This window comes from Protopterus annectens, chromosome 12.part0 (assembly GCF_019279795.1).
Source record: "Protopterus annectens isolate FY-2018-M chromosome 12.part0, PAN1.0, whole genome shotgun sequence".
Lineage (NCBI taxonomy): Eukaryota > Metazoa > Chordata > Ceratodontiformes > Protopteridae > Protopterus > Protopterus annectens.
In genome coordinates this window covers 1,377,140,749-1,377,165,421 of record NC_056746.1, presented here as the reverse complement: position 1 = coordinate 1,377,165,421, position 24,673 = coordinate 1,377,140,749, and the positions used below count along the sequence as shown (strand labels likewise).

Below are 24,673 nucleotides of genomic sequence, written 5' to 3'. Positions count from 1 at the left end.
GGATTGAAACTTAATTTTCAATACATATATACAAACACTGTTTTTTTGTTCCTTCACTTATTTAACATACTTGCGGCACATGCTATTTAATCTCCAAATATATCTCACTTCCCTGTTCTCCAATCCTTTCCCTCAGTCCTTCCATGAATATATATGCCTGGATTCTTACATTAAACCCCACCACCACCACTGTGCTTGCAAACTTAAATCCATTTACTACTACCACATGGATACCAGGCAGATCTGAAGAAGCATTTGCGAAAGCAACAGCAAAGTCGGTGTAACTAGCTGATATTAACACACTACACTACTTCTTAATTTACTCTAAAGCAGGCCAGTGAGCAAATAATGTTTAAACTTAGGGTCTGCTTGTTATGGCGCGTTCCTGCATTCACCACTGTAACCTACATAGGAAAGTAACTTCCACACTCACTAAATACTGTCACTCTATCTAATGTTCAGATGGAGCCAAAACATAAATCAAGGCCATTTCACTCCTATAATGTAATTGAACATAACTGCGCTCATAATGGTTAATACAGCTGTACAGCATAATTTTAAGTAAAGATTTAAAATGAAACCCTGAAAGCATACACATGCATTCTACAGCCTCAATGACCAGACCATCACAACAAGCAACCTTATGCTACGCTTTTTGTTGAAAGTGTTTTGATAATTTTTGAATGTCTGTTTAATATTCATTTTTTTAAATATATTTTTGGTTTAATAAGCTGTATTTATATTAAAATTTAAAACCAAAAATGCCACTTCAATACTGGCACCAAAAAGCAAAAGATTGGCGTACCTATCAGTCAAACGACATGCCCATCTGGATGTGACACTTCCCAGTTTTGGTGGACATAAGAAACTGCACTAAGCATAAATTCGGTGTAATCCGAGCTGCGCTCATCTGCCTGGACATTTAGCTACAATAAAGATCTTGAACCTCAAATGTTTCCCAGCTTTTTTGAGCGAGTCTTGGCAGTTGAAACTAACCTTGACTTCTGTAAAATTTTATGAAGAATGTAGGACTTCAATATTAAATGCAAGAACTACAACGGGACCAAGGGTACACAGATGTGGTAGGGTGGTCACGTGAAGTTTCTTAACCTGATTTACACATTGATTCTGAAAAATTTCTTGCATTCTTGTAATGGAACAAGCCAAGTGTTTTGAAAAGAATAGTTGTTTTGATGGAAAACTAGTATAAACTAGTATAGGTTTACTCCCAACAACTACTGTGAAGTACGTCTTTTCTAACAAACATACTCTATGGGAAGTTACGGAATAACTTTTTAAAACTAAACATTTTAAGTTTTCTAGAGAACATTTGTTATTCGAAGGAAGTACACTTAACCTAAGTCATAATAGTACCTTAAAACAACTGCTTAGTAATGAGACCTGTACATGCTGTGGCAGCCCATTAAAACATTGGAGAACACTAAGATCTCTCCGAACACCATTATATTGGGCGACTTCAACTACCCAAACATAGGCTGGGAGCATTACTCAAGCCCCAACACCTTAGCCCAAAGGTTCCTGGAATTTATAAACTCAAATGCTATGGAACAACTAGTCACCACTCCCCCAAGAGGGGAAAACATACTGGACCTGATCATCACCAACATGGGGACTCTATGCTCCATACCAGAAGTATATCCCTCATTGGTAAGATCAGACCATAAATTAATTTCACTGGATATCCACATCCCGACCCCACCCCCAGCCCAGAAAACCACAGTGAAAAACTTCTCAAAAGCGTACTTCACACTTCTCAAAACTGAAGTGGATTCCTTCAAGGCCCCAGGGCCAGTGGAAACTACGCCCCAAACTGCAGAATCCTATATAAACGCATTATACGGACATCTCTAGGAATGCATGGATCATGCTATCCCAAACAAAATCAAGACCCAATCATCCAAAGGCAGGCGTCCAGTCTGGTGGACCCCAGCCATAAATAAACTGTACAACAGAAGGAGGAAGCTACTACATGATAGAGCAAAGTCCCTAAAAGGGAAGGCATCTCTGATCAGTACTAGCAAAAAATTACGATCCCTCATAAAATCCTCCAAGGCCAGCTTCGAGAGAAAAATTGCACAGGACACTAAAGACAATCATAAAGCTTTTTTCAGTTATGTTAGGAACCTGGGATGCAACTCCCAGACTTGTTCTGAGTTGATTCTAAACGACAAAAAATACACTGAACCCACAGACATCGCCAATATCCTGGCAGACAGGTTCAGTGCAAATTTCCAAAGAGCAAGTATCTATCCCGGCAGAGTGCAGCCTCCCAAACATCTCTGATGCTCAGGTGAAGGCCGCCCTCCCCAAAGCAAAAATCACTGCTTCCATAGGACCAGATGGTGTCCCGGGTTGCGTCCTACATGAACTCCAAGAAGAACTAATCCCTCAAGTAAAACTGCTGTACAGTCTCAGCCTCACTACAGGATATGTGCCCAAAGAATGGCGTACAGCAACAGTGGTCCCACTCCACAAAGGTGGCGCCTCTGCAGACCCTGGAAACTATTGCCCCATAAGCCTGACTAGCCTAGTATGCAAGGCTATGGAGAGGATCATCATGGAACTCATAAACAAAGACATTGGGGACCTACAGACACTAGATCCTACCCAATTTGGGTTTGTCAAGGGCAGATCCTGCCTTTTGAACCTGGTCGACTTCTTCGAAACAGTCACCAAGGCCATAGATGAAGGGAAGGTAGTCCACACAGCCTATCTGGACCTCGCAAAGGCATTTGACACAATACCCCACTCAGGCATCATAGATAAGCTATCCAGCTTAAATATAAACCCCTATGTCACAAGATGGGTCGCAAACTGGCTCAAAGACAGAACCCACAGAGTGAGAGTTGCTGGAGCCATGTCAGACTCGAAACCGGTCACAAGTGGCATCTCACAAGGTTCTGTCCTGGGACCTCTCTTGTTCGGTATTTACTTTTCTGAGGTACAGGCCAACGTGGGAGGACTATGGCTCACCAAGTTCGCAGATGACTGCAAACTGGGCCATAATCGACTCTCCAGCTGACACAAACATCCTTCAAAAAGGTCTCACAGAGACGGATAACTGGTGCCAGAGCCATGGTCTAAAGCTAAATGCCAAAAAGTGTATAGTCATACCCTTTGGCAAAAACAATGTGCCCACAAATTACCACATAGGTGGTAACCCATTAAGTACAGAGAAAGTAATTAGGGATCTGGGGACCCAAGTTGATAGCAATCTCTCCTTTGACAACCACATTGCCAAAGTGGTTAGAAAGACCTTCTACATAGCCCACCTCATCATGAAAGGATTCACATCTAGATCAAGAGAGGTAATCGTGCCCCTTTATTCATCCCTCATCAGGCCCATCATAGAATACAATGCCCCCTTTGGGATGTACCTTTGGGACACCTGCAGCAATTGGAAAGACCCCAAAAGTATCTCACCAGGAGGATCAAGGGACTCAAACAGATGCCATATGCTGCTCGGTTAAAAAAACTCCAGCTCTACTCAGTTGCATACCGCCTACTTTGAGGCGATCTATGCCCGACATATAAAGCTATGTCCAACCCAGAATTAATGGACATGCTCCACCTCAGTAAATCTAAATCCTTTAGAGCCACGCGCTTGAGGGACTTGAACCTCAGCACAGAAATAAATAGAACATGCTGGCGGGACAGATTCATAACCCAGAGGCTCCCTTCGCTCTGGAATAGAATTCCAATTCATGTTAGGCAGAGCACCTCACTGACTCTCTTCAAGAAGAATCTTGATGAGTGGATGGGGGGATCGTAGGTTTGTCCCGGGGATTACTTCCATGTCACTGTTAGATAGAGGCACAGTAAACTAAACTTTAAAAAGGGCACAATATACTCAAATCAAGGGGTGGCGTTAGCCAAACACAATCGGGCTAGGCTTATAAATGCCCCAGGACAGATAGCCTAGTATGAACCTTTGAACCTATGTAAAAATATGTTAGGAACAGCTGCATATAGTAGCAAAGAATCATGCTGTGGCAGCCCATTAAACATATGTAAAAATATGTTAGGAACAGCTGCATGTAGTAGCAAAGGATGGTGTAAAAGGCAAGTTGCTCAGTAAGTTAGCTAATCACAGTCCTTGTGTTAAATAATACATTAGCACTGATGAAGTTATGAAAATAAAATTACAGCTGAACTATATTTTCAGTCTAAGCCAGTATGTACTACATTAATATTAGTTGCAATGATTTTGTCATTTCAGACTATGTATGTATACTGCAAGATAGTTTACTTCATTAGGGAAGGAGCATCTAAATGAGAAGCAGACAGCAGAGTTCAGCAGATGTGCATATTATTTATCAGCCCGAGTGTGTGGTAGGCAGCAGATGGACATCTTCAGAAGTCAGCACATTTGAGATGTTTCTGCAAATGAAAGTAATGAACACAATCTGAAGTAGGAACTTCATTTGTCAGCAACCTTTGGGATACGGATCCGATCTCGGATCCGAGCCGGCAACTTTTACCACAGCATAGATCTGAGCTCCTAGCTCCTCCCTTTACCCATAATCCCCTGCCAACCCTAACTGACCTCAGATCTAGTTTGCCGCGCTTCAAGCCAACAAGCTGGATTTTGAGCTCCTGGCAATTCGGAGGTTTTTTGTGAGAAAAATCTTAGAATTTTTGTACTTTCTTGTGTGATTGTGTGAGTTTGTTTAGGTTCCCTCTTAAATATCTTTTTTTGTTGTAAAATTTTTCCTCCCTACCCTCGCTGGTCCGTAGTGTGTGTTTGTGGTGTGTTAGGGGCCTAGTGAGTGTGTTTTACGTTCAATATGTCGGAGGCCCCTAAAGCCATCTTTTCAAAATGTACCGAGTGTGGCCATAAGCTCTCACCGGCGGATGGCCACACCCGGTGCGTTAGGTGCCTTGGGGTTGAACATCTTTCCTCGGGATGCACGATTTGTGCAGCATTCAACCCCAGGGCACTTAAGGACCGGAGATCGAAGCTGATTCTGGTGGGCCTTTTGTCCCCGGACTTGGCTCCGACCTCCGGTTCTTCGGTGGCCGCTACCCAGTCCTTGGTAGTAGCCACCCCTGCCTCCCTTCCTCCAGTCGGGACTCAACCTCACGTTTTGGCTCCGGAGGAGAGGGAGGCCGGAAAAACCAAAAGGAAGGAGAAGCACCATAAGCGGCGGGCCGAGGACTCTTCCTTGGCCCCACCCGCGAAGCGGGCTTCTCCATCCAGGGGTTTCTGGATCGCCTCCTCCTCGGCTCCGGTCCCCTTGTTTTTCACCGGGACCTGGGGAGGAGGCAACCCGGTCCCCGTCGAGGTCATCGAGGCGTCACTCTAGGTCTGCCTCGGTGGCCTCGTCGAGGTCTACATTTAGTATGTCAGATGCAGACATGGACCGGATGATGAGGAGGTTCATCCAGGTCCAGCTGCAGATGGGAGTGCTCTTGCCTCCCCCCCCCCTCCGGGGGGGAGCTCGACCCCATTTTTTGCCCCAATTGCTCCTTCTCCGTCTTGCTTCCCGGGTTCGGAGCACTCGGAGCCGAGCCTCGTCGGATCCGGGGGGGGTGTCGGAGCCGACAGTACTAGTTACTTCGGCTCCGACTGGTCCCTCGAGTTTGTCGGATCCGACCTCTCGGAGCCGTGGGCGGAGCTTCGGATCCGAGGGACTTTGTGTGACTTCGGCTCCATCCCGGTTGGAGCACACGGGTCCTTCAGATCCGAGGGTCTCAGCCCCGGATCCGGTCCCCGCTTCAGATCCGAGTAGGAGCAGACTCCCGGAGCCTATTGAGAGTAGCTCCCCCTCGGCTTTTGCAGTGGTGGAGAGGGCACTGTTGAGTGTATCCGGACCCCCGGTCCTGGCTTCGGCTCCTCCCTGCACTCCCTCTCAGCTGGTCCGGGCTCCCATCACCCGGCCTTCGGGACAGCCTGCTTCAACGTCTCTGGGTGTTCCTGCGGAACGTGATATTGCTGGTGAGTCTTCCTCGGACAGCCCCCCCGAAGAGGTCCCTCACAAAGCCAAGTGTAAGAAGAGGCACATGGACTCCCCTGAGTCCCTTACCGAAGATACAGACTTAGATGAAGGGGAAGGCTCCCCAAGGTCACCCCCCGAGGATGTCTCCTTTGGAGACATCATGGAGATGCTCAGGATTGGGGGGGTTGTCTGCCCCCAAGGCTTCCTCCGATGAGTTCGTATTCCTAGAGGCGTTCGAAGCAGGGCCAACTACCTCTTGGGTGTCCCCTCCCCCCCGACCCCCTGGTGGACCTTATTTCCACCAGGGCTTGGAAGGAGCCGGACACTGTGGAGCCAATCCCCAAGCACCCAGATAGGATCCTGAGTCCCCCTGCTGAGAGAACTCACTGGAGCAGAGGTCCCCCTGTGGATGCCATGTTGGTGGCGGCAGCCACCAAGAGAGAGCTGGCTCAGGAGAGCTCTGCGGTCCACCCTCCGAGTAAGGACTCTCGAGTGATGGACCGCCTGGGGAAGCGGGTCTTTAGTTCAGCAACCTTCTCCATGAGAGCGCTGAACTATATGGCACACGTCATCCGGATGCAGCGAGATCTAATAAAAGAATACGCTGCATCCCCCCCAGAGTCCATGTCGGAAGGAGACAAGCATCTGTACTCCTCCCGAATGTCTACTCTATGTTCAGTTTCTAACACCTCTATGCGGCTCTTGTCACACGCCACTGAAGGAGCCGCTAGAGCCGGCGGAGCCGGCCTGGTAATCCGGCGTCAGGCCTGGCTCCGACACTGTGACTTCTCGGAACCCTTTAAGGCATCATTCGCGAATGCCCCCTTTGATGGTTCTGAACTTTTTGGCAAAACCGTTCGCGACACCTTAGTCCAGAGCGAGAAAGACGGGAAGACGTTGTCTGCCGTCGGAGTCCGCTTCTCTGCTCCCCAGAGGTCCTTTTCTAAGAACCAAAAGTGTCAGAAGAAGATGTGGTTCCGAAAATCGCATCAGTCCCAGTCTGCTCCGGACAACCAGTCCTCTCATGGCAGAGGAGGACAGGGAGGACGCCACCCAAGAGGCAGAGGGGGTCCCAGAAACTTTCGGTCCAGAGAACCCTTCTCTGAGAGGCCCACGCAGAACCCCTGAGGGGTTGCCCGGCTGCTCCACTCTGGAGGCAGTCGGGGGGCGTCTTTCGAAGCACCTAGCAATGTGGGAGTCCATAACAACAGATCGCTGGGTGCTTCGCATCATATCCAGAGGTTACCAAATTCTCTTTATTATAACCCCCAAAATCAGAAGCCTCCCCCGACGTACCACCCAATCAGAGGGAGGCAGCTGCTACAGACATTCAGCAGCTTTTACAAAAAAGAGCCATCCAACCCGTCCCCCCAGATCAGTTCGGATCGGGGTTTTACTCCAGGTTCTTTCTGGTGCCAAAAAAGACGGTGACTTGAGACCCATTCTCGATCTCTCTCTCCTGAACTTGGCAGTACCCAAAGAAAAGTTCCAAATGGTCACCTTACAATCTATTCTCCCCCTATTACGGGAGAACGATTGGATGTGCTCAATAGACCTCAAGGATGCGTACTACCACATCCTAGTGGACAGATGCTCCAGGAGGTTCCTCCACTTCCGGCTGGGAGCTGGTCACTTTCAGTTCAGGGCCCTTCCCTTCAGTCTCACCTCAGCCCCCAGGGTGTTCACCAAAGTCTTGGCGGTCATAGCGGCCCACCTGAGGCTTCAGGGAATTCAGGTCTTTCCGTACCTGGACGACTGGCTCCTCATCGCCCCAACAAGGCATCTGCTCTGTTCAGGCAGGGATTACTTCCTCGACCTTCCTTCACGTCTAGGGTTAACTATCAACATGACCAAATCTTCTCTAGTCCCCTCACAGGTGATAGATTTTATAGGGGCCAGATTGGATTCCAGGATAATGCTTGCCTTCTTAACTCCCGATCGGCTTCAGAACCTGAGGTTGCATGTCAAGGCCATTCTCATCCTTCCTGCTCCACCTGCGGAACTGATCCTGAGGGCTCTAGGGCTCATGGCGGCAGCTATTCCTCTACTACCCCTAGCCCGCCTAAATATGAGGGTACTGCAATGGACCCTCCAAGTACAATGGTCCCTGTCTCGCAACCCCCTGTCCCATCCTATTCCCCTAAGCAGGGCTTGCAGAACGTCGCTCATGTGGTGGCTCCGGTCCCCGAGTTTCCACACGGGATGACCATTTTCGATGCCTTCCCCCGTCGCCACAGTGACCACGGACACCTCTCGCCTGGGGGGGGGGCACTATTCAGGCAGAACGGTCCAAGGCACATGGAACGACACAGAGACCTCCTTGCATATCAATGTCCTAGAGATGAGGGCGGTGCTTTTGACGTTGCAGGCACTTCACAGCCTTCTACCGATTGGGACAATTGCAGTACAAACGGACAACATGTCAGTTGTCTGGTACATCAACAAACAGGGGGGAACCAGGTCTTATCCCCTTTGTCGCGAGGCCATGAGAGTGTGGGAATGGGCGATTTCCACCAACCGCTTTCTTATTGCAACGCACATTCCGGGACAGTCCAACATCCTAGCATACAGGCTCAGTCATTCGATCCTGACTCCGTACGAATGGTCTCTCAATCTTCTAGTAGCGAAACAAATATTTGCCCTATGGGGGCAACCCTGTTGTGATCTTTTTGCCTCTCCTTCAAATACCAAATGCAACAGTTACTTCGCTCTAATTCCCCCTCAGGGGGAGTCCCCGAGAGACTCTCTAGTACATGCTTGGCCTCCCGGTCTCCTTTACGCTTATCCTCCGTTGCCCATAATGCTGAAACTCCTACAGAAAGCCAGTCGGCTGGGGAGCAAAATGATCCTCATTGCCCCATTCTGGCCTCGTCATACATGGTTCCCGTACCTGTGATCTCACCTAATTCATCCACCATGGATTCCGGATCCACTCCCGGATCTCATTACTCACCCTCTGGGTCTCCAGGCCCCCAACCTGGTCAACCTCAAGCTGACGGCTTGGTTGCTCCAGTTCCACTCCTGATTAGGACTCCCGGAATCTCCCCACCAGTCAAAGCAATCCTAGTAGCAGCACATAAACCTTCCACCAGAAGAGTCTACCGAAGCAAGTGGAAACGTTTCTCAATCTGGGCGGAACACCATCACTTGGATCCTTTCACGGCGCCTCTCACGTCGGTTTTGGAGTTCTTAACTACTCTTTTTCATCAAGGGGCTAGCTGCTCTACAGTCAAGGTACAACTGGCAGCGATTTCGCATTATTATGTAGGGCATGAATCAGGCCCTCTGATGACTGCTAAGCTTTGTAAAGCTTTCCTCAAGGGTACTTTCCTTCTCAGGCCTCCAGTCATGGAGGTAGTACCCCCATGGGATTTGTCTTTGGTTCTCCAAGCCTTGACTAGCCCCCCTTTCGAGCCGGTGGCCACGGTTGATCTTAAATATCTCTCTTCGAAAACGGCCTTCTTAGTGGCCATTACTTCAGCTAAAAGGGTCTCTGAACTTCAGGCTCTATGCGTTAAGTCGCCGTATTTATCCTTCCATCAAGATAGAGTTTACCTCAGGATCAATCCGTCCTTTCTGCCTAAGGTGTCTTCAGAAGCTAATATTAATCAATCTATTAACCTTCCCGTGTTCTTTCCCCATTACCAGAACAAAGGAGAATATAAACTGCATTCCTTGGATGGCACAGACAATTGCGTTTTTATACTCATCGAACTGCTGGTCATAGGCAATCTGACCAGTTGTTTGTCTCCTTTGCCAAAACAAGTTTAGGCAAGTCAATTTCTAAGGTTACACGATCACGGTGGATAGCTAATTGTATCCTCTTAGCCTATCAGAGTTCGGGAAGGCCTGCACCTCAGGGAGTTCGAGCTCACTCTACTAGGGCCGTCGCTGCTTCGGCGCTTTTAAATCTAGGGTCCCCTTAGATGATATTTGTTCCGCAGCCACTTGGGCCTCATCTCATACCTTTATCAGCCATTACAAACTGGATGTTGTCTCCAGAGGTAGGGCGTCCTTTGGCTCTGCAGTGCTCCGGAATGTTCTTCCATAAAGGCCACCCAGGATTCAGGTAGCTGGGGACTCTGTCCCAAAGGTTGCTGACAAATGAAGTTCCTACTTCAGATTTAGAAGTTATGTACTCACCATAACGTTCCATCTGAGTAGGTATCTTCATTTGTCTGCAACCTTCCCCCTGACCTTTAGGATCTGTCTTGGATTAGCCCCTTCCGGGGCACTTTTACATTGCTTATATCAGGCAAACTTGATCTGAGGTCAGTTAGGGTTGGCAGGGGATTATGGATAAAGGAAGGAGCTAGGAGCTCGGATCTATGCTGTGGTAAAAGTTGCCGGCTCGGATCCGTATCCCAAAGGTTGCAGACAAATGAAGACACCTACTCAGATGGAATGTTATGGTGAGTACATAACTTCTAATTTTTGAACGTGTGCATTATTCACAGTAACAAATAGAAAACTCAGATTTCTCTCACTATCTTTTTTTTTTTTTTTTAAATCAATGGTATAACTTAGGAATGGGTGTTGAAGTTTTGGGGACACTCGCTGGATCAGCAATTCAAGGACAGATCGTTGGAGGATACCATGCCAAGACTAAACACATCTGTGGTCTGATGAATAATACCAAAATTAACAGCACTTACGCGGACACGCTTCATAGCATGGTCAGTACATGAAGTTTTGTTTTTTTGTTTTGTAATGTTGTTAATTTAAGTGATTAAATTCACTAGGCGCAAACCTTTTTTCAGGGGTAACCAAGGAGCATATTCTTGTTGAATGACTTCCTTATAATCACTCTGCAGGCAGATGCTAACTGAGGGAATCAAACCTCAGACTTTTAGGATGAAGATTTTCAGCAGTCATACGCTTAATCCTGTAAACCATTTTATGATTGCAAAACTAAAATTGGTAGATAATCATGAATTTGGATAATATTAAGAAACAGAGGTAATTTTATCCTGAATATGTCAGAGACTTTTAAACTTTGTGATGTATATAGACTCCTCTGTGTTACTTGTGTTGTGTACAGAGGCACCTCTGCGTTACCTGTGTTGTGTACAGAGGCACCTCTCCATTACCTGTGTTGTGTACAGAGGACCTCTATGTTACCTGTGCTGTGTACAGAGGCACATAGAATTTCTTTTAACTAGCTCTTACTGTACCACCTTTTTAAGTGAGTATAAGCTTAAAGCTTTCCTGCTGGGAGTCCAAAGTGGAAGATGCTCAGGGCAAGATGGAGCACTTAACTGCATCTGTTATGCTTGCTTGTAAACTGTGTACTGACTCTTGCCACAAATGTATTGTTTTGCCGTTGGGGGGTAATGTTACAGCTTGCTTTTTTTTTTTTTTTTTTTGTTTACATTCACTGAAATTATAAGTATTTAATAATTTGCTAACCTCATGATCTGATGTCGTCAGTTTTCATTCTGTTCTCAGCTGATGGGTTCGGATCCGAGACATCAGATCCAACTCGGCTTCTGCAAAAGCTCATGGCAACTTTGAACTCTCGAGCCTGTCCCTTACCCACAATGCACCAACCCCCATTACCTCAGCTCTCGTTTGCCACCATTAGTTGAAAGATGTGGTGATTTGTCTTTCTAGCTAGTGAACTAGCTAAGTGCTTTATTTTGTTATTCCTGTATATTTTTATATTTGCAGTCATCTTTTTTCTTCCTTAGTACTAGTGTACGCTTGATACTATTGTCACTATCCCTGGCTTCCTCTCCCTTTCCCTTCTATGCAGTGTAGTTTCTTGTACTACCTTTGTAGGTAGTTTAATTCCCTTTTATCCCTTTTCGTCCTCCTCCTCTTCCTTAAAAAAATCTGTTCTAGCCTTGTGCTAGCTGACTTGTTATTATCTGTTAATTATTAGTTTTCTGTCTTGTTACTTTTGCTATGGCAGAAAAGAAAAAAACCTTGGCAGGTTTTAAAAAATGTGGGAAGTCTGGTCAGAAAATTCCCCCTTCTGACTCGCACACCCTTTGTGTATATTTCCTTGGTTCACTTCACCTACAGGAGAATTGTGCTACATTTCATGCGTTTAACCCGAGGGCATTGACTGAATGCAAAAACAAACTTATTTTGAAGGGGCTGTTGCCCTCCTCTTTTGGTGACGCCATTTCCCAGGACACATCTAAAAAAGTATCTCACACCTCTCCGAGCTCTTCAACAGCTTCCTCCAAGTCCTCAAAGAAATCTTTAAAAAGACCTTCTTTGGATCCTACTGTATAACTGGATCTGTTAAAGAAGAAGAAAACAAAACTCTCAGATACAACTTCTTCAGATCAGAGAAAGGCTAACAATTTACTATCGGATCCGACTGTTTCTTCGGATCTGAAGTCTCCAAAAGTTAAGGATTCCTCGGATCTGAAGACTTCAGATCAGACAAAATTTTCGGACATGATTCCTTTGCCTAGAACAAGGAACTCCCCATTGGTGGACCCAGTCCCATCAAGAGTACCTTCTCTATTCTAGTACAGACCAGAATTGCCTTTAGTGTATTCCTCTCATTCTTCTAGAAGCCTTACTGTAGAAGATGTGGAGAGGGTAGTGAAGACAGGTCCTCTCAGCACAGACTCGAACAGCCTTTACCTTGGCTGTTACCCCATCAGGTCAGGAAGCCCATACATCCACATCACCACCTCTGACTTTTCCTCCTCTGACTCATTCCATGGTCTTGGAGCCCCTGGATCTGAATCGCCCAGGCCCGTCGACTTTGGGTCCAAGGATCTGAGGATTGCTCTGAGCTCTTCAGTTCAGTGAGATCCAGAGAACTCTCGGAACAGATTCTGCCCTGTCAGATCTGAGGGGGTTTCAGTCGATTCCAAGAGCTTCAGAGCCCTTTCTGCACCACGGAGCCTCGGCAGTGGTAATTTCAGCTCTGACTTCTGGTGGGGGTGGGGGGGGGGGGGATTCCTCAGAGCAGGGAAACCTGGGGATCAGAAAGCTCTTTTCTTGGAGTCGGGTTCCTGTCCCTCTCCAGGAGTGTCTACCTTTAGGACTTTGGAGAGAGCCCTGTCAGCAGCCATGATTCAAATGATGCCTATCCCCTCGGGTCCTGTACCTATATCGATCCCACCTCTGTGCCAAGAGTCTCAACTAACCTCTTCTGACGGACAGCCAGTATCAACCCCAGGACTCCCATCTGGGTATTCCACCGTCTTTTAATACCTCTCCAGTATATCCCACTAAGGAGGTCCCTAAGAAGAGGACATGCAAGAGGAAGCATTTAGATTCCCCTGAATCTATCACCAAGGATACAGATTTTGATGAGGATGACGGGTCCCCATGGTCACCTCCTTATGATGTCTGATTTGGAGACATTCTCGAAATCCTGAAACCAAGAGTCGCTGGAAGCCCAGCAGCCCTTTGTTGGAGGAATCTTTACTCCTGGAGGAGTTTGGTACCGGACTGTCTACTTCCTAGGTGACTCCACCTGCTGGAGAGCTCATTGATTTGGTCTTTTGGCAGCCATGGAAGAAACCTGGTACCATTGAGCCCATTTGAAAAAGGAACTTACAGAGAAAAGTTCCTCTGTTCATCCCCCCAGCAAGGAGTCATGGGAGATGGACAGATTTGGGAAGCATGTCTCTGCTTCATTGACCTTTGCCTTAAGGTCTTTGAACTGTTTGGCACATTTCACCAGAGTACAGAGGGATCTGATTAAAGAACTTTCAGATACCCTCACAGGAACTGTTTCGGAAGAGCTTCTTTCACTTCACAGTTGGCATCCCGACAATCAGTATACCAAGTCTTCCATGAGACTTATTTTTAATGTAGCAGAAGGAAACTCAAGGGCAGTGGATTCAGGTGTATCCATTAGGAGACTCACCTGGATGAGGTTGTGTGATTTTTGTGGAGCCTTTTAAGTCTACGTTCGTCAATGCTTGTTTTGATGGCATGTCTCTTTTTTGGCCCTAAAGTAAAAGACACTTTGTCCAGGTGTGAGAAGGATGGAAAGACCTTTCTGCTGTGGGCGTACATTTTTCCACCCCTCAAAGATCCTTTTTGAGGAATCATCAAGGTATTGGAAAAATGTAGTTCAAACAATCATAAGGATCTTTCCAGGCAACACATGGAGAGTATTCTCCGAGGGGCAGAGGGGGAATTCAAATGGTAGACACTGCCCTCACAGCAGAGGAGGCCTGCAACATCAATGGTCCAGAGAATCTTTCTTTGGCAAACTCTTCCAGCACTCCTGACAGGAGGCCCGATTGTCCCACTCTGGAGGCAATAAGGGGTCATTTATCCCTGCATCAGAGAGCCTGGCTAGAAATAAAAGATACTTGGGTGCAGAGGATCATATTCAGAGGTTATATAATACCATTTTCCCTTCCTCCTCTCAATTCCAGAAAAGTTCCTGATGTTTCACCCAGTCAGAGGGAACAAGCAGCAATTCAAATACAAAAGCCACTAGAAAAAAGAATCATCCAAGAGGTCCCTCCAGACCAGAAAGGATCTGGAATTTACTTAAGATTCTTTTTAGTGCCAAAGAAAACAGTGGACTGGAGACCAGTTCTGGATCTCAGCAACCTAAACAAATCTGTTCAAAAGACCAACGGTTCAGTCCATTCTTCTGTTTTTGGTAAAGGACGACTGGATGTGCTCAATAGATCTCCAAGATGCATAGTATCATGTAAAGATGAACAGATGATGCAGGAAATTCTTACACTTCTGGCTGGAAGCCAGTCATTACTAGTTCAGAGTGCTCCCTTTGGTCTCACCACAATGCCGAGGGTGTTCACCAAATGCATGGCAGTAGTAACAGCTCACTTGAGACTGCAGGGATTACGGGTTTTTCCATACTTCGATGACTGTCTCATTTCCGCCTGACCAGGCATCAGCTTATTATGGCAAGAGAAGTTATCCAGACTTGTGCACTGCTAGGAATAACCATCAGTTATGAAAAATCTCATCTAGAACCAAGTCAAAGTCTAGAATTCATAGAAGTGCTACTCAATACAAAATCAGCGATGGCCTCCCTTCCTTTTTCCAGGGTTCAAACTTTAAGATCACAAGTAAAAAATATAATTTGCAGTATCAGAGTTTCGGTTTGCCTGGTTCTTCAAGTGTTGGGATCAATGGTGACAGCAATAACTGTAGTTCTTTTGGCCAGATATCATGAGGATTCTTCAGTGGATGTTGGCATCTCAGTGGTCAATACTTCATCTCCCTTTATACACTCAAATGCAAGTCACCAATACATGCAAGAAGGATCGCATGTGGTGGATCCAGTTAGAACAAGTTGTACAGGGCCCTTTATTTGTCCCCTTTCAGCCCAAGGCCATAGTGACCACAGATGCTACCCAGCTGCGGTGGGGGGGGGCTTACTTGGGAAAGACAGTCCAAGCATATAATTCCCCCGAAGAGGCCAATTTGCATATTAGCATCCTAGAGTTGTGAGCAGTGCTTTTAGCATTGCAAGCCATTCAGGATCCTGTCCCATCAGGAGCGATTGTGATGCAAATGGACAGCATGTCAGTGGTTTGGTACACCAACAAACAAGGAGGGACCAGATCATACCCCCTTATGTCAAGAAACAGTAAGGATGTGGCAACAGGCAGTATCTTCCAACCACTTTTTCTTAGCAACACACATTCTGGGGAAATCCAACGTGCTAGCAGACATTTGAGCAGGTGCATTTTGTTACCTCACGAGTGGTCCCTCAACCAGAAGGTAGCGGAATTGATTTTGTGCAACTGGGGCCAGCCCTGCTGCGATCTCTTTGCATCTCCCTTGAACAACAAGTACACAGCTACTTTGCCCTAATCCCCCCACAGGGGAAGTCACTGAGGGATACTGTTCTCCATGATTGGCCCCCTGGTTTACTTTATGCATATCCTCCGACCCTCTGATTCCAGAGTTCCTTCAGAGAGCTGCCAGACTGAAGAGCAAAGTCATTCTCAGTGCCCCTTTCTGGCCTCAACAGATTTGGTTTACTTTCCTATGGTCTCATTTAATTCATCAACCCTGGATTCTAGACCTAGTTCCAGATCTCTTGCCTCACCTGACAGGCATGATATATCCATACCTTCCGAATCTCAAGCTGACAGCTTGGTTCTCCAATTCCAGTAATAGCCAGACAAGCAATGCTCTCATCCCCTGTCCGCCAAATTGTTTTATCTTCCCTTAACCCATCTACAAGGAAACTCTATGCTAGTAAATGGAAACGATTTGTATACTGGGCACTTCAAAACCATGTAGACCCTTTTTCAGCCCCTATTCATGATGTTCTAGAGGTCTTGATGCTGCAGTTCAACGAAGGGGCCAGTTCTTCAACAGTTAAAGTCCAGTTGGCTGCGATTTCTAATTTTCATATTGGATTTCTTTCCTCATAAGTTATATAAAGCCTTCTTATGGGGTACAATTCTACTCAGACCTCCTTTTAAGGATTGCATGCCTCCAGGGGATCTAAATCTGGTACTGCAGATGTTCATCGTGTTACACTACTGCAGTCATTACACTAGGGCTATCCTGCCATCAGGCGGTTCCCCAGTCGGCCTGAGTTCCAAAGTCTTGGTCCGGCGTCGGTTGCTGTCGCCTCCTCCCTGACGTCAGTGCAACAGGGGTATATAAGATGCAGCCGATGCCATTTTCTTCAGTCTTTCTTGCTGCGTGGTGCCCGAAGCAGAAGCAGTTCACAAGTGCCGGTCGGCCGACTCCTGAAATTTTCATTCCGAATCCAAAACCGAAGTCTTCTACAAAGCTAAGTACCCATTTGGGGAAACTTTTTCTTGCCTCAGACCGATGTCAGTAAAATTAATAACTGTATTTCTTGTGGGAAGCAAATACCTCATAAGGATTTCCACTCCTATTGTATTCCATGCCTAGGCCCAGACCACGATGTCACTGGTTGTCGGTTTTGTGCTAGGTTTAACAAGCGCACTATTAAATGTCGGTTTGATTTTGCCCAACATTATTTTGGCAGAAAATTCAATTACACCATGCCATCGGAACTTCCGACGACCGGATTACATAAAAAGCGCAGGGACAAGGACAGGCATCCGAGGCCCAAAACTGACGACGAGGCCTCTTCTAGGCCGGTCACCGGTTCTCCGGTTTTCAGCGAGGTGCCTACGCAGCCCCTGACGACCGCTTCCACAGAACCACAGACAGCCTCCGACTCCCATGTGGAGCTGGCTGGGCCTTTGGACGTTCTAGGTTTTCAGCTTAACGAAACTAACCCTTCAGAGGGAACCAAAGTAGCTGCGCAATCCACAGCTTCAGAGGGTGTTTTCAGACCTACCCAGTTAACCATTAAACCCTCTGCCAAGTCTAAGCCCCCCTTAAAAACAAAGAAACAGACACAGCATTCTGCAGGACAGGCTTCCATGCCTAAGAAACAAATGCTAAAAATGGCCGAAGACCTAATCACCCTGATCAGGGGGTCCCATCCCTCTCCTGATAAAAGGCCCAGACAGGATGCAGACTATGAATCTTCTGACCAAGTGTCCATTTCCTCAGATTCATCCTCTGACCTAGGATATTCTTTACCCCCTTATGAGGATTCTGATGCTGAGGAATCAATTCCATCAGCCACTCCGCCTGAGGACTACTCCTTTGGGGAAACCTTACATACCATGAGGGAGCATTTCCAGTGGGAAGGCCAGGATTACTCAGAATCCAAGAAAAGGCTGAGAGACTTCCTTTTATTGCCTCAACACAGACCCCTTGCTATTCCACCAGTGTTAGATACTGTGGATGATGTGTACACTGAATCCAGCTTAAACCCTGACTCCTTACCCCCAGCCCCAGTTAAACCTGATAGATATTACAGAGTCCCTGACTCTCACAAATTTCTGTACAAAAGCCCTGTTGCTGGCCCTGAAACTGTTTCTCAGGGACCCAAAGGGATTAAGGCCTCATCAGCAAAAAATCCAGTTCCCTCTGACAGAGATTCCAGAGCATTAGACAGATGGGGAAAGAAAGTATATATGTCTGCAACTCTAGCAATGAGAGCCTTGAATTGCCAATTTCACATGCTAAAATATCAGCAATTTTTGATGTCTCAGTTGAAATAAAAGATGCTTCCAGATTCAGATCCTCCTAATTTTAAAGAAATGCAGGATTTATTGCATGCAGTTGAACAAGTGGGAAAACATACTTTGCAATGTGGGTTTGATTCCTTAGAGGCCTCCTGTAGAGCAGCAGTTACAGGCTCTGTCATTAGAAGGCATGCTTGGTTAAAAGAACATACGTTACCAGATCATGTTAAGGCCAAATTATTGGATGCACCTTTGCAGCGGGATGTGTTGTTTGGAGTTAAGGCAGAGGAGGTATTAAAGAAGATGGAGGATAAGGCAAAATGTATGCAAACGGTGAAAGATTTATTACAGGTTCAGCCTCCTCGTTTTAGCAGAAATTGGCCAACAAAGAATTGGTCCTTTCCAGTCACAGACAGACCTCAAAGGGGCAGATATAGACATCCAAGAGGTAGAGGTCAGGCACAAGGCCCTTATAGGCCTCGACAATGGGGTACACCAGGCCAGAAAGAAGGGGAAGACAGGCCTCAACCTTATAAAAAGCAGCCTCAATGACTTTCCATACAGCTGCCAAACATCTCTCTCTTGGCAGCACCCTTAGGAGGAAAACTGGCACTTTTCTATCTCAATTGGCATGGCATCACCAAAGACAAATGGATTCTCAACATTGTATCTCAAGGTTACAGGTTCCACTTTCACACTCTGCCAAGGTTAAAAGGAATGCCAAATATGCCACCAAATCAATGGGCAGAGGCTCAAAAACAAATTACAGCACTCATGGACATGAGAGCTATTCAAAAGGTACCACCACAGGAGCAAGGACAAGAATTTTACTCAAGACTCTTTTTGGTTTCCAGAAAGGACAAAGCCTGGAGACCCATTCTGGACCTATCTTCTCTAAACACTTACCTGGATGTTCCGAAATTCAAAATGTTAACACTACAGCAGCTTCTTCCCATGCTGGGCAAGGAAGCTTGGCTTGTGACTTTGGACCTCAAGGAGGCATACCTGCATGTCCCTATCAGACAAAACTGCAGAAGATACCTCAGATTTCTAGCTGGTTCAATGCACTATCAATTCTCTGCACTGACCTTTGGCTTATCTACTGTGCCCAGGGTCTTCACAAAGTGCCTGACACCAGTAATTGCATTTTGCAGGCAAAAAGGAATTCAGATTTATCCATACCTGGACGACTGCCTGATTCAAGCAGAGAGCAAGGACACTCTCTTCTAAAGCATCTGGCATACGTAAAAAAGTTATTAAGTTGCCTGGGGTACACAGTAAATGAAAAGAAATCAAAACTAGTGCCTTCACAACAGATAATATTTCTGGGTGCCAGCTTGAACACAACGGCCCAGATGGCTTATCTCATGCCAGACAAGCAAGGACGACTGACTCAATACTTTCATTTGATGGCAACAAAGACCCAACTCCCTGCAAGAAAAATTCTGCAGGCCTTGGGCTACATGGCATCTTGCATACTATTAATTCCATATGCCAGACTGCATATGAGGAAACTACAATGGTACCTAAAGAGTGTATGGTCTCAACACTGTCAAAATTTGGAAACAGTTATACCACTAATTCCTTGCCTTCAACATGAGTTTCGATGGTGGGCTCAAGCTTGTCACCTCAACAAGGGACAGCCTTTTACTCAACCCACAGCCAGGCAAACACTGACAACAGATGTATCGGATTACGCCTGGGGAGCACACATGGCAGGAAAATGTATTCAGGGCGAGTGGCCCACAGAGCAAAGACATCTCCACATCAATCAAAAAGAGATGCTAGCTGTACAAAATGCAATTATAGCTTTCAAGGACCTGCTGCATCCAGGACAACTACTACTAAAGACGGACAACACCACAGTTTGTGGTACATAAACAAGCAAGGGGGCACACACTCCTACCCCCTCTGCAGACAAGCCATGACCTTGTGGAACACAGCTCTAGACTACCAAGTTCATCTGCAAGCACAATTCCTGTCAGGAGAGAAAACACACTGGCAGATGACCTAAGCAGAAACATCATGGACCCCCACGAATGGGAATTGAACCCACAAATATTCAGAATGATCACACAAAAATGGTGGAGCCCGGACATAGATCTGTTTGCATCCCCAATAAACTGCCCATTACAGAGATTCTGCACAAGGAGCTACAATCCACAAGCATGGAAAATGGATGCCCACTCATTCAGCTGGAAAAACCTGCAAGTATACGCTTTCCCTCCTTTACCTCTTCTTCCAAAGGTACTCATAAAAGCCAGGCAAGAAGAGACAAAGATGATCCTGATTGCACCAGACTGGCCACGCCAGCACTGGTACCCAATCTTAAAGAACTTAGCACAAGAACCACCATGGATTTTGCCACAAATCCCACAGTTGCTGACACAGCACAACAATCAGATAATTCACAGCCAGCTAAAGACCTTAAATCTAGCTGCATGGAAAATTCCTTAGTCAAACAAGCCATGCCTCTCTCCAAAGCTGTTATGGATGTCATTCTGGAGGCCAGAAGGCCTAGCACAAGGAAATCATACTTGGACAAATGGAAGAGATTCTGCGCCTGGAACCAAGTGCACAGCCTGGACCCTCTAGTCCCAAACATTCCTCGGATACTGCAATACTTAACTGAGATGCTGGACAAGGGCCTCTAACTGAGATGCTGGACAAGGGCCTCTCCTTCTCATCCATCAAGATTCAGGTTACTGGCTAAGGCTCTTGCCACCCCTATAGTGCCTTTTTTAGGCAAACTTCAAAGGACAAAACCACCACCGTAACAGGTACAAGCATGCAAAATCTGAAGGTAATGCTACTCAATGCTAGAAGTCTAAACCTCAAAATACACTCTCTCGAGGCACTCCTAAAAATGGAGAACATCAATATCTGTGCAGTAACTGAGACCTGGTTCAAGGCTCCAGAGAGCACCCCTGGAATACCAGGCTACAACTCTTACCACACTTTTCGGCCACCAAACCAGGACCGAAACACTAAAGGTGGAGGAGTGTCAATATTCACCAAGGATATTCACACCACCAGGCTAGTTGGCCAACACAATGTGTCTGAAATTCTCCAAGTGCAACTAACACTAGGTAAGACTGCAATCCAAATTGTAGCTTGCTACAGATCCCCCACCATACCCCAAGATTCTCACTACACCTTTCTAAACATACTGGAAAATATTAAGATAGAACCAAACACCCTAATACTGGGTGATTTTAACTACCCTGCCATTAACTGGGAAAACTACTCATGTCCCAACACCTTTGCAACGGTTCTTGGAATTCATAAATTCCAACGCCCTGGATCAACTAATCCATAGTCCCACCAGGGGCTCCAATATCCTAGACCTGGTCATTACCAACATGGGAAATCAATGCTCCATACCTATGGTTACCCCCTCGTTAGTCAGGTCTGACCATAAGCTAATCACCCTTAACATCCACATCCCACCCCCCACCCCCCAGTAAAGAAACCACCATAAAAAACTTCTCCAAAGCCAACTTCATACTACTCAAGTCAGAAGTGACAAACTTCATGACACCCATGCAGATGGGAACTGAAAGTTCAACTGCTGAATCCTACACTATGGCACTGTACGAGCACATCCACTCATGCATGAATCGTGCCATTACAAATAGAACCAAAATGCTCTCATCCAAAAAAAGGAAGCCAGTCTGGTGGTCCCCTGCCATAAACAAACTTTACAACAAAAGGAAGAAACTTTTGCAGAAAAGAGGAAAATCCCAGGATGCAAAAAACTCCCTTACTAGCCTCAGTAAGAAACTGAGATGCCTCATAAAATCCTCCAAAGCTAGTTACGAAAATAAAATTGCCAAAGATTCCAAAGACAACCACAAAGCATTCTATAATTATGTCAAGAATCTAAATGGCAATGCTCAGATCTGCTCTGAGCTAAAACAGAATGGCATTAAATATACTGATCCGAAGGATATTGCCAATATCCTGGCAGATCGATTCAGTGCCAACTTCACCCCACTCACCCCTAAATGGCCCATCTCAATACCGGAAGATTGCCACATTCCAGTAATAACGGCCACACAGGTACAAACGCACTCTCTAAAGCCAAGAATACAGCATCCATGGGACCAGATGACATCCCGGGCTGTGTACTACATGAACTACAATATGAACTGGCACCTCACCTAAGTGTCATGTTTAATCATAGCCTCACCTCAGGTTTCGTGCCCACTGAGTGGCAGAGCTACAGTTATCCCAATCCACAAGGGGATCCACCTTGGATCCCGGAAACTACCGTCCCATCAGTCTGACAAGCCTTATCTGCAAGGCCATGGAGCGTATTATCATGGAACTTATAAACAAAGACATTGGCAACCTTCAAACACTGGACCCCACCCAGTTTGGGTTTGTGAAGGGCGATCTTGTCTCCTGAACCTGATTGACTTCTTTGAATCAGTCTCCAGAGCCATGGATAAGGGTAAGGTGGTCCACACAGCCTATCTAGACCTTGCCAAGGCCTTTGAAACCACCCCCACTCTGGAATCATAGATAAACTTACTAAGTTGGGCATTAATCCCTATGTCACCCAATGGGTTGCTAAATGGCTTACTAATAGAACCCACACTGTAAAAGTAGCCGACTTCAAATCCAGCTCCAGACAAGTGACAAGTGGAGTACCTCAGGGTTCAGTCCTGGGGCAGCTCTTGTTTGGCAACAACTTCTCTGAAGTAGAGGTCAACACTAAGGGACTGTGGCTAACAAAGTTTGCAGATGACTGCAAACTGGGAGCCATTATTGAATCCCAAATGATGTGGATACTCTACAAAAGGGCCTTACAGAAACAGATGCTTGGTGCCAGAGCCATGGGCTCAAGCTCAATGCCAAGAAATGTATTGTTATCCCTTTGGGAAAAACATGTATCCATGAATTACCATATAGGTGGCAGTACACTAAACACAGAAAGTGTGATAAGAGACTTAGGGACACAGGTGGACAGTGGTCTCACCTTCGATAACCACATCGCCACAACAGTCAGGAAATCCTTCTATGTGGCACACCTCATCACGAAGGGCTTTTCATCCAGAAAAAAGGAGGTCATTGTCCCACTGTACTCATCCCTCATTAGACCCATTATAGAATACAACGCCCATTTGGTATGTACCTCTCAAGACATCTGCAACAACTGGAAAGGCCTCAGAAATACCTCACTAAATGAATCACAGGCCTAAAGCAGATGCCCTACGCTGACCGCCTTAAAAACTCCAGCTATACTCTGTGCATATCGTCTACTCAGAGGCGATCTCTGCTTAACATACAAGGCCATGTCAAACCCAGAGCTGTTGGACATGCTACACTTAAAGAAATCCCAATCCCTCAGAGCTACACGCTCCAGGGATCTAAACCTTGTCATCACAATAAACAAAACATGCTGGAGGGATAGGTTCCTGACCCAGAGACTCCCCAGACTCTGGAATAGATTGCCCATACATGTCAAGCAGAGTGCCTCTTTGGACCTCTTCAAGAGGAACCTTGACGATTGGATGGGAGAAAGGAAATTCACCCCAGGGATCACGTCAGTTGCCCTGCTAGACAGGGGTCCAGGAAAGTAATAATGTGGGAAGAAATAGCCAGGGAATTGTTATGGCTAGGCTTGTATAGGCCCTAGGGCTGATAGCCTAGTACCAACCTATAAACGCGTCAGCCATTTCTGCTCATTACAACACGGATCCACCAATTTTTTCTAATCCTTTGCTCAAACAGTACCTCAGAGGGGCTAAAAACATAAGACCGTCCCATAGAGCACCTACACCAACTTGGGATCTCAACTTTGTTTTGGAAAAATTAACTTTACCTCCTTTTGAGCCAGCTAACACAGCAGAATTAAAATACATTTCTTGGAAAACTGCTCTGCTACTGGCAATAACATCAGCACGAAGAGTTTCAGAATTACAGGCACTATTGGCAGTGGAACCTTTCCTCATCTTCCACCAGGACAGGGTGTCTTTAAGAACTAACCCTATGTTTATGCCAAAGGTGGTATCAAGTGTGGCTCTAAACCAAACTATTCACTTACCAACTTTTTATCCTAAACCACAGAACAAAGGGGAGAGACTACTACATTCTTTGGACATTCACAGGCAGTTACGCTTCTACTTGGACAAAACCAAAGCTTTCAGAAAATCTGAGCAATTATTGGTAGCATGTGCTGCAGGAGCACAAGGAAAAACCATTTCAAAACAGACTATTTCTAAATGGATAGGACATTGTATACGTTTCTGCTACACTCACCATGGGAAACCTGTACCTAGCAGCATTAGATCTCACTCCACCAGGGCAACAGCCACTTCAACTGCCTACCTCAGAGGAGTACCTACCAAGGATATTTTGGAAGCAGCAACATGGAGTTCTGTGCATACCTTCACCAAGCATTACCATTTGTCTTTATACTCCAAATCCAGAGCTGGCTTCGGCACTCCTGTGCTGCAGGGCCTTATAGCCACCCCTAATGCCTTATAGATCCTGCCTCCCTACCTCAGCTTTGGAATTCCACCCAAGTGTAATGACTGCAGCAGTGTAACACGATGAACATAGTACAGTTCTGTACCTACCATAAATGTAGATGTTCGAGTGTAAACACTGCTGCAGTCCAGGTTACCCTCCCTCCTTCCCCTCTTACTTTCTGTGCATTACCTAGGTCATCTACCCTTTACTACCTATGGGGGGTATTTGCTGGTAACT

The 24,673-nt window shown here is 46.2% G+C and overlaps 1 protein-coding gene across 1 annotated transcript in view; it reads left to right on the top strand.

Moving 5' to 3' along the window:
- LOC122817219 (sodium-dependent lysophosphatidylcholine symporter 1-like) overlaps positions 1 to 24,673 on the top strand; it is a 985,499-nt gene that overhangs the window by 473,409 nt on the left and 487,417 nt on the right. Inside the window, exon 6 of the mRNA XM_044090437.1 lies at positions 10,488 to 10,636. Coding sequence (XP_043946372.1) covers positions 10,488 to 10,636 — 149 coding nt within the window. The remainder of the gene's footprint in view (positions 1 to 10,487; positions 10,637 to 24,673) is intronic.